Consider the following 10908-nt stretch of genomic DNA (forward strand, 5'->3'; position numbering starts at 1 on the left):
TCAACTAAAGGAAGCTAGGGGACGACAGAAGGATATTATTGAACACCAGTTTTTAACTTCAAATTCCAAACAATTATGGAGTACAGTGAAGGCTGTTACTAATATGGATTCAAGGAGATCACAGATAGATACAATTGATGATCTACAGAAAGCTAATGATATATATATATATATACTATATGTGTATGTGTATATACTGTATATGTATATATGTGTGTATGTATGTATATATATGCATACAATAATTAATTATTATCTTATTTTTTTTTCCCTTTACTACTATGTGTTGTATGTGATGTGGTGGTTGTATTTCTGAGCCTAAGACAAATTTCCCTCAGGGACAATAAAGTGTACCTAACCTAACCTAACCTATTTTCAGTTTTGTGTTTATTTTGTTATTAAATTATGTTCAAATGTTCGCCGGTTCCCGCCTCCTTCTTTTATCCTTCCGGAGCTCCTCCGTGGGACTCGAGACCAGTGAGTGGCGCAGGTGTCGCTCATTAACAATTACTCCACTGGCCTCGCTCCATTCCCACGGCTCTCGGCCCCACCCCACTCGTCACAATGTATGTGTGTGTTTGTGTGAACATTTATGTGTGTGTGTGTGTTTGTGTGAATATGTATGTGTGTATTTGTGTGAACGTGTGTGTTCAGGTTTATATGGTTTATGAGGACATAAATGTGTATAATGACATCGGTATAACAACGTGAACAGGGTTTATGAGGTTTACACTCCCTGTGTCTTAGTAAACCAAATGGCGTAAACAAACATACTAAAACTGTTTTCTTTGAAAATCTGAAAAAAAGAAAGCTTTGTGTGAGGGGTAGGTTTAGGGGTAGAGTTAGGGTAAGGGGATAGAAAATACAGTTTGTACAGTAGAAACAACATTATGCCTATGAAGAGTCACCACATATAAGAATGTGTGTGTGAGAGAGAAACTCTACAAGAACAGGAATGAGGAACCTGCTGCAGACACACCTGTTTTACTCACATGACTCAATCACAGAAGCAGGAAACAGGAATCACCTGAGTTCAGGGAAAGATAAACTGAAGTGTAGTTGAGCTGTTGTGTGTTTGTGTCTCTGTATTCATGCAGTAAAATGGCAGAACCCAGAGTTTCTCGGGATGACTTCTTGTGTCCAGTGTGTCTGGATCTCCTGAAGGATCCAGTGGCCATTCCCTGCGGACACAGTTACTGTAAAAGCTGCATTACAGGCTGCTGGGATCAGGAGGATCAGATGAGAGTCTACAGCTGCCCTCAGTGCAGACAGACCTTCAGTCCAAGACCTGCTTTAGCTAGAAACACCATGCTGGCTGAAGTGGTGGAGAAACTGAAGAAGACCAATCTTCCTGATGACTGTTACGCTGGAGCTGAAGATGTGCAGTGTGACGTCTGTACTGGAAGAAAATACAAAGCCGTCAAGTCCTGTCTGATGTGTCTGAACTCTTACTGTCAGAATCATATCGAACAACATGAGAGTTGGTTTAAAGGAAAGAGACACAATTTGACTGAAGCCACTGGACGACTGCAGGAGATGATCTGCCAGAAACATGAGAAGCTCCTCGAGGTTTTCTGTCGCACTGACCAGAAATGTATATGTATGCTGTGTACAATGGATGACCATAAAAACCATGACACTGTATCAGCTGCAGCAGAGAGAACAGAGAAACAGGTATTTAAAACTAGACACTAATGAAATATTGTTGAAATTAGTTCCATATGTGTTTATATCGGCACCCATATTAACAGCTTACAGAATTCACACTGTACACAACTGCAGAAAGGAACAGCCTCTGCAGGAAAGTTTCACTGTTGGCTGAAAATGAACTGTAAACCTTTATCAACACAATCTTTCATAAAATGGGCTTTGATTAAGCAACATAAAATAATGGAGTGAACTATTCACCTGTTCTTTGACATATAATACATATAATAAATATATACTTCCATCAGTCAAAATGCAGAAACACTGTCAGTGTGAAGTTCTATGTCTGTGTCCGTTTTACTTTAATAATACTTAGGCTACACTTGTAGTAATTCATGTATGATAATTGTAACCGATCATATCTTCTGGAGTTTGAACCTACAGTCATTAGTTATCCGTTCAGATAAGTAACATTTAAACTGCCTCACCCAACGTTTACTGGATTCATCTGTTCACATGATGATTTATTGTCAATGCTTGAAGTGGGCCGGTGCGCACATCTATATTTTAGTCTTTAGAGTACCAGCATTTTTTTCATGCATACCAGCACTTCTGACATGTTGCTGGTACTCAGTCAGAGCATCAGTTTCAGTGTCTTGTAGCGTCTGGACCACTCAAACACACAATATATATTTTGTTAGCTAGATTTAACAAATACTCTGTAACACCCCAGGAAGCTGAACAGGCCCCTGGTCCATAGCAATGCTGACGTACGTTTACGTTTACGAATTAACGTTCTTAGAATTGACAAGACAGTTGACCCTGAGAGGTCAGCTAAATATCTACAGCGGATCTAAAATATTCATAATTAATTATAACTAGTTATGGTTAATTATTCATATTTCCCATGAGCTGATTCGTTACAGTCTGGTTGATTAGAAATGACTCTATATAAATCACACTACCAGGTGGGTCACGTCCCATCTCAACAATTCATGTGAATGAATGCAAGTGGAATTATAACGAAAACAATACCTTGAAAATGAAAGGAAGCAGGTTTTTGCAATCACATCATTTTAAACCGGTAAACTCCTGGAAAATCCAAGGTTCCAGTAAGCGAATTTAAACAGTAAGTTCAAAACAGCGCTAATGCAGAGAAAACACAGCTGATTTTATCAGAGATTGCGAAGAGAATAGTGACTTACGTCCAGATGTGATTAAATTATTCTTTTCAGTGTGTTTTTGGCTTAAAAGCAAGGTGTTTTAGATTATAAGGTGGTCAGTGGTTTAGTGATTTTGAATAGATCCGTATTAGTACAGGCAGGAGGTTTAGAGGTCTTTGGCATTTCCTTGTGGTCCTGTTTGGTATCATAGCTTGACTTGTGCTTATTTGTACTGAACATTTTAATTATTGATTGATTAATTGATTGTGGCACTAAACAAACAAATTTTGAAGATCAAAAAGTACTCATTTAATTTAAAAATAAATGGGGGGGGGGTTACCGGCACTTCTTTTTTTCCATTTCAAGCACTGTTTATTCCCAGTAGTTTTCTGTGAAATTCACTATCATCCATTTGTCTTGCAGAAACAGCTGAAGGAGACGTTCCAGCAGAGAATCCAGCAGAGAGAGAAAGATCTTCAGCAGCTGAGAGAGGCTGTGGAGTCTCATAAGGTGAGTCTGGAGAAGAAGAGAAGTTTGTCTCAGTCTCAGTTCAGACTCACTGAACCCTGAATCACTGTGTGTCCTAACAGCGCTCTGCACAGACAGCAGTGGAGGACAGTGAGAGGATCTTTACTGAGCTCATCCGCTCCATTGAGAGAAGCCGCTCTGAGCTGATACGGCTGATCAGAGATCAGGAAAAGGCTGCAGTGAGTCGAGCTGAAGAACAACTGGAGCGACTGGAGCAGGAGATCAATGATCTGAGGAGGAGAGACGCTGAGCTGGAGCAGCTTTCACACACACAGGATCACAGCCAGTTCCTGCAGGTAACAGAGATCTAGAAGAACAGGATCATAGTGGACTTGAGCAGGTCAACTGTTTACGTTCACTTTTGGCACTTTTCCACTGCATGGTACGGCACGGCTCGGCTCGTGTTTCCACTGCAATTTTGTACCGCTTGAGGTACTACAGTGTGGGCGGGATTATTCACATGACGTTATAGTTGTGCCGCCTCTACCCCAGATAGCATGCGGATGTGGGCCAACTAAGGCAATCATATGGCACTGCTGGCCTTCTCATGGCCCAGACAAAATGGATGTAAGCCTGAAGTGGCCCATATGTAAAACAGCAAAAATGGCCTAAATGTATCAAATCACATGTGGACCTCTGTAGGTAAAGATACGGTGTTGACGGCAATCTGTAATCTGAATGTGACCCTTAAGTGGCCCATGTGGTAAACGGTGATTATGGCCCAAATAGTGCCAACCAAATGTGGGCCACCTTTGGCAAAAATGTGGCATTATCAACAAAGGCTAATCAGGGTGTAAACCAAATGTGGTACAAATGTGGCCCAGGTACATGAAAACATATCTGGGCCAGTTTTGGCAAAGATATGGCATAGTAAGCACTGGCTAATGTGGCTGTGAGCCTAATGTGGCCCTTATATGATGCCACAACTGTGGCCCAGTTATCCTAAAGCGTATCTGGGCCAGTTTTGTCAAAGATATGGCACAGTAAGCACTGGCTTATGTGGCTGTGAGACTAATGTGGCCCACATATAATGATACCAATGTGGCCCAGTTATCCTAAATCATATCTGGGCCAGTTTTGGCAAAGATAAGGCACAGTGAGCAGTGGCTAATGTGGCTGTGAGCCTAAAGTGGCCCGCATGTAAAATGACAAATATTGTCCAAATAATTAATAACATTTTGGCCACTTTGGCAAATACACAGTCAGCATTGGCTAATCAGTGTGTTAGCCTAACTTGTCCCACATTTTACATGGCAAATATGCCCCATATATCATAAAACAGATGAGGGTCACTTCTGCTTTTGATGTAGCACTTGACGTTGGCTAATTGAAATGTAAGTTTGAAATTGTGAATATGGCCTATTAGAATTTGGCTACTTTTAGTAGGATGCAACAGTTAACTGATGCAGGGTGATCTGGATGTGAGTCTTAAGAAGGCTACATGCGCAGCAATTTATTTTTTGAAACATGCTTTTAATGGCAGTTTTTTTATATGTGTACTGTGCAGCATAAAAACAGAAGTGGACTATAATGATTGTATTCTTACTGTCAGGGTTTCTGTTAATATGGACATTGTTTTCCTTTTGCACCGTTTCCCTTGTTGTGTTGATTGTATTATTCTGTTCAGGTGTGCCTAGTTAATTATCCTTGTTTGGTCTGAGTACTTAAGTTCCTGTATGTTCACTTTGAGTTTGTCTGGTCTTACGTCTACAAGTTGCTGTGCTACATTGTGTTTGGATTTACACTTGTTGTATTAAAGACTTATGATATATACCTTTCTTCTGCGTCGTACGCTCTTTAACACAGCGTATCTATGACACTCACAGACTTACTGTGTAGGTAGAGTCTGAGTGAGAATCATTTCAGATCAAACTTGTAAAAAACAGTGTTTAAAGTATCGGAATGTGTCTTTGAATATTTATGTGACATTTTATTTGCTGCTTGTGCAAAACTTGGGTCGGGATGATTTTATCAAGTAGGACACATTTCAGGAACTTATTTGAACATTTATGGAGGACATTTAAAAATTTCTCTTTACAATGTTGAGTATTATTGATGCATAACTCATTTAAGGCTTAGTGTGGCCCAGATAATGTATATGTATGGTTTATTTGGTTCATTATTAGCTAAAATGTGGCTGTGTAGGGGCCTGCTTGTGGACCACTGCCAAAATGCCCACATTAGGGCCAGTTTTGGTTTATTTGATTGGCTTACATGCAGCAATGCTAAGGCTTACTTGAGGCCCAAATCTGGCAAACAGAACCGGACTGCCCAAATGCCATTATTCCACGCTGTATGTGGGCCGGATCTGGGCCAGTTGTAGTTTATTTTATTTATTCCTTTTTATGGCCTTCCTATGGCTTGCTTGTGGCCCAAATTTGGCAAACGGGAGCGGACCGCCCAAATTCCATCATTCTAAACAGTATGTGGGCCGGAGCAAGGTGTTAGATCTGGGTCAGATCTGGGCCAGAATTAAAATCAATGTGGCCCAGATTTGGGCCAGTTCTGCTTTATTTGATTTATTCATGGCTGACATTGGGCCTTCCTTTTGGCTTGCTTGTGGCCCAAATCAGTCAAACAGGAGCGGACCGCCCAAATGCCATCATTATTCACAAGTATGTGGGCTGGAGTAAGGTGTTGGATCTGGGCCAGAATTCAAATCAATTTGGGCCAGTTCTGCTTTATTTGGTTTATTCATGGCTGACATTGGGCCTTCTCTTGGCTTGCTTGTGGCCCAAACCTGGCAAACAGGAGCGGACTGCCCAATGGCCATCATTCCATGCGGTATGTGGGCCAGATGAAAGTGTCAGGTGTGGGCCTGTTCTGGGCCTCAGGAATATTGTTATCTAGGACTGCCGTGACTCCTGAAAAACTTTTTCATTCCACGTCGCCTCATCAAGCTCTCGCTGGATCCACTCCTCTGCTATCAATGAAAGGAACGTCTGTACTTCCTCAACAAACAACGAAACAGCCATTTTTTATTAGTTAAAAAAAGGTGTGCTCTTTCAAAACAGTTCCGTTCGATCCTTCACTGGCTTTGCTGATTTAAATCTAGCAGTTCTCTTGTGTCTCGTGTCGCAAGTTCAGTGACGCAGGTAGTGGCGATTCTCTCCGGCCAATCCGTGATCAGCAGAGTTTACACGTCACGTTTTGGTAATGGTATGGTTCACTTGGTACCTCAACCAAGGTGGTACTGAAAAAAAGTACCAGGTACTGTACCCAGTGGAAACCCCCCCACCAAAGTGAACCATACCGTACCGTACCGTGCCGTACCATGCAGTGGAAAAGCGCCATTACATAACCGACTGTGTTTACGAGGATATTTTGACACATTTTTGTGTGCATTTGTCCTTTCAAATGCAAAAAGACATGGAAGAGGACTCCGTATCATGCACTATACAGTATGGGAGGCGGCTTTTTGTGCACACGTCTTGGATGTGTGTGCAGCAGAGAAAAAGCGTACGAGTCTTATTGACTTTTTGAATAGCTTTTTCTGTGCATGAGTCTTCTTGTGCTTGAGTTTCATATTAAAATGTGCACAAAGGAATCGATATGAGGATTCGAAATGTACATTTTTATAAAAAGCATCAAATTCCAGAATTGTAATCGATTTTTGATTCCCAAGCCTATAAGCAGACAGTAACATAGTGTTGGCCCAGATTTGAAAAAATGCAATTTTTTCATTCCAACGAAAATATGCCACCGTTGCTATTGTAACAAACAACACTTTTATGTGCATCTGATTGACAGAAAAATCATTGTTGAGGTTATTTTAGCTTTGTACAAAGTTTGCTTTGTACATTTAGTTTAAATGCGCTTTACCATTCAGCTGAACTGTGTGCATGCATGCATTTCAGACACTTACATTGTTCTTGATCCATCCATGTAATAACTGCGTCCTTCTATCAACCGAGTTTTCTCTTTACTTAAACTGCTGAGTGCTCTGGTAATATCAATGGAATGACCCATTTCAGGAGCTGTCAAAATTACAATTTCAAATCAGAGCATAGCTCATAAATTCCCTAAAATATTGAAATGTTAATGATACTGATTAAAAACGGCAACGCCAGTGATTGACTGTCAAAGCAAAGCGTGGTTTGAACGCCCCACCCACAGCTGAACTGGAAGTTTTGATTGGTTTTGCAGCCGAGTCAGACCTGTCTGTTATTATCTGAAGCACAGTACTCGTCAAATGCCAGCTCACCCTGTTTCTCCATCGGCACCTTTGTCTATTTTGTACTTTGCAAAAAAAAAATGTTCCTGGCGAAATTACAAAGTTGAATACTTTATTTTTATTTGACTCAAGTAAAAGTAAAAGTACCACAATTTAATTCTACTCAAAGTAGAAAAAAATTAAAAAATGTACTCAAGTACTGTAATGAAAGTATTTGTAATTAGTTACTTTACACCTCTGCTTGAGGGTCCTTGTGAAGTTTCAGTGTCTTTAACCGCTCTAAAGTTATAAATAAAGGTCAATCTAATCGTAGCCTTTAAGCTGCTTTTCCTGAGCAAATCTACTCAACTCTACAATGAGACTCCATTGATGTGCTTGAGCTGTTAGATGGACATTTATGTTCTTAGCAGATGTTTTATCATCTAAACTATTTCCTAGAAAGTTCACAGAGTATAAGTGTCAAATACTATAATCTGTAGCTCTAATGTGATATAATGAATATGAGAAGAATGAAGCTGATGTTGTGAAAGTGCTGGATTGAGGTGAGTTACTAAAGATCAGTCGAGTCAACAAGAGCCGCACAAATCTGATGTTGGTGCAGGTTACTGGGTGAAGTGTGGAGCTGATGAGTTTTGATTTCTGTTTTCTGTAGAGTTTCCAGTCTCTCTCAGCCCCTCCTGAATCTACAGACGTAAATGACGATCTCTTCAGTTCTCTCTTCTCTTTTGATGCTCTGAGAGAATCTGTCCATCAGCTGAGAGACAAACTGGAGGATTTCTGCAAAGAGGAGCTCGAGAAGATCTCAGACAGAGGTAAAGTCCTGGAGATTTATCTGCTCTCAGAAACCAGTCCATCATCATCTCATATCATGGAGAACATCATATTAGAAATGTCTTAGGAATGGATGCAGGATCATGAGAATCACACTGTTCATGTCTGTTGATTTCCACAGTCACATTCACCAACATTATTCTCTGGACCAGGAACAACTTCCTACAATGTAAGTCAGTAAGAAAACAAGCAGAAAACTCACTGAGTTCATGTTCTTCCTGTAGAAGGTGAAAGAAGAGTTTTATAAGTGATATAAATGACAGGGCTGCCCTCGACTGAATATTTTTCTGATCGACTAATAGTCGTTTACTTGAAGCAATTAGTCGAATAATAGCACGTTTATATTAATTAACCATATAATTCATAATTATAAGCCTTTAATTTAATTATATCGGGTATAAGCCTATCAGCGCTCAAGTGCAAGCATAAAGTTTGCCACAGAGCAGTGCAGAAGTAATCATTATGAATGCTTCAGGGGAAAAAACAGTAAGAAGACTGCCTTAACATCATAATAATTCATTGATAAACTAGTGTTTTCTGTATTTTTGGCTGCAGTGATGAAGTCAACACTGACTCTTCATCTCCACAGTGGACGTGCACGTTTCATACGGATTACATAATCAGCAAATATTTGTTTTCCATTTGAATTGGTTCATTTAAAAGTAGACATTTTGGTTTCTGTAGATATATATTTCATGTCTGTGAGGCAAGCACGGAGTTTCAGTTAATATATATGTATGTGTGTGTATATACTGTATATATATATATTTTGTTTTTTGATGCGCTGAAGTTCACAGAGACCTAGGTGGCAGAAAGTGCACCCTGTTTGCTTTCATTATTTTACAAAAGCACAACGTTTTGTTGTTATTGTGAGTGCACACAAATGAAAGTAGACGTTTAACACGTTCAAAAGGTGTATTGCTCTTATCTGTATGACCAAAAATTATGGAGCATTTTAAGTTAAATGCAAATGATCGTGCTGGTCTTGCAGTGAGCACTACTGTTCAGCTTCCACACTCTGCACAAACACAAATGGCGCACATTTATAGGTTAACATTAGATTGAGTGGCCATCTAATGATGCTACTACTTACATGTTTCTGATGATAACCCACATTTGAGGTCGATGATCGAAACAAACGTTTGCATGTCCTGACTAGAGGTGCGCGATACTGACAAAAAAATAATATCTCGATATGTTTCTGGGATTTTATCGATAACGATAATTAGGCGATATTTTGCTGAGTGTGTTATTGTACCGTGGACCGCTGACTCCTATAGTTTTTAATATTCTTTATGTGTGGTGATCAGTTCACAGCAGTGATAGAAATTCATCTTTTCCAATAAGTTTAAATATATTTTTACCTTTTATGGGCATTTTTACCTTTTATAAAGCCATATTATCGCAGACGATATATATATATATATATATATATATATATATATATATATATATATATATATATATATATATCGCACACCCCTAGTCCTGATTACCACACAGACCAGCTGTTAATCACCTGTCCGTCACGGACTACTGACTTCGCTTTCTGTGGATTTTGTTTTTCCTGTGACTAATAAATTGTAATCGACTAAGTCTTTATTAGGGGGCAGCCCTAGTAAATGATGATTTACACAGGATATCTGTTCATCTGTACTGGAACACTGATGATACACTGAACATGAAGAGTTCAGCTCCATGAAAAGATCAAACAGATTCATAATTCCTGATTCTGATGTGTTTTATCTCCATCAGATTCCCATCAACTCACTCTGGATCTGAACACAGTGAATGATTACATCCATCTGTCTGAGAACAACAGAGTGATTACTGTCTCTTACACAGATCACCAGTATCCTGATCATCCAGACAGATTTGATTATTGGTATCAAGTGTTGTGTAGTGAGAGTGTGTGTGGACGCTGTTACTGGGAGATTGAGAGGGGAGGAGGTGTTTTTATATCAGTGTCATATAAGAGCATCAGCAGGAAGGGACGGGGTCAAGAGTGTAGGTTTGGAAATAATGATCAGTCCTGGAGTTTGATCTTCTTTTCCTCCAAAACCTCATTCAGACACAATAACATGGAGACTGATCTCTCTGTGAAGTCCATCAGCAGTAGAATAGGAGTGTTTGTGGATCACAGTGCAGGAACTCTGTCCTTCTACAGCGTCTCTGACACAATGAGCCTCATCCACACAGTCCAGACCACATTCACTCAGCCGCTCTATCTGGGTTTTTTCTTATATAGAGGATCATCAGTGAAACTGTGTTGATGAATCAGAATAGACTGACGAGAGATTCTACCCATAATGCTTTGAGCTGCATGATGAATCAGTAACAGTGAGATGTTATAAGCTGTGTCCGAAACCGCTCCCTATCCAACATATAGTGCACTTTATCGGGTGTCAGCCATTTTGTAGTGCTGTCTGAATTCTGACTTCATTCCCTACATTTGTTCACTACTTTTTACCCAAAATGCATTCTGATTTCGAGTGTACAACCGGTGTACACTCACTGAAGCACTATTTCCCACAATCCAGTGCAGAGAACCGCCGAGCTGGAAGA

General features: G+C 39.9%; 1 protein-coding gene across 1 annotated transcript; it reads left to right on the forward strand.

The window, feature by feature from the left end:
- The first annotated feature begins 1101 nt into the window (after window positions 1-1101).
- On the forward strand, window positions 1102-10690 carry LOC107557624 (tripartite motif-containing protein 16-like). The gene is made up of 6 exons (XM_016241103.1): window positions 1102-1674; window positions 3234-3320; window positions 3401-3634; window positions 8165-8324; window positions 8465-8512; window positions 10099-10690. Exons 1-6 carry the CDS (start codon window positions 1102-1104, stop codon window positions 10614-10616), a joined length of 1620 nt encoding a protein of 539 aa, XP_016096589.1. The 3' UTR covers window positions 10617-10690.
- Window positions 10691-10908: the final 218 nt, after the last annotated feature.

Source organism: Sinocyclocheilus grahami, unplaced genomic scaffold (genome assembly GCF_001515645.1).
Source record: "Sinocyclocheilus grahami isolate Dianchi unplaced genomic scaffold, SAMN03320097.WGS_v1.1 scaffold612.1, whole genome shotgun sequence".
Taxonomy (NCBI): domain Eukaryota; kingdom Metazoa; phylum Chordata; class Actinopteri; order Cypriniformes; family Cyprinidae; genus Sinocyclocheilus; species Sinocyclocheilus grahami.

Bases quoted from the DNA above. Each gene is read 5' to 3' on its own strand.
- LOC107557624 (XM_016241103.1), top strand. From the start codon at position 1,102: ATGGCAGAACCCAGAGTTTCTCGGGATGACTTCTTGTGTCCAGTGTGT. The intron at 3,635-8,164 runs GTAACAGAGATC...TGTTTTCTGTAG, and splicing joins ATCACAGCCAGTTCCTGCAG to AGTTTCCAGTCTCTCTCAGC. The intron at 8,325-8,464 runs GTAAAGTCCTGG...TGATTTCCACAG, and splicing joins CGAGAAGATCTCAGACAGAG to TCACATTCACCAACATTATT.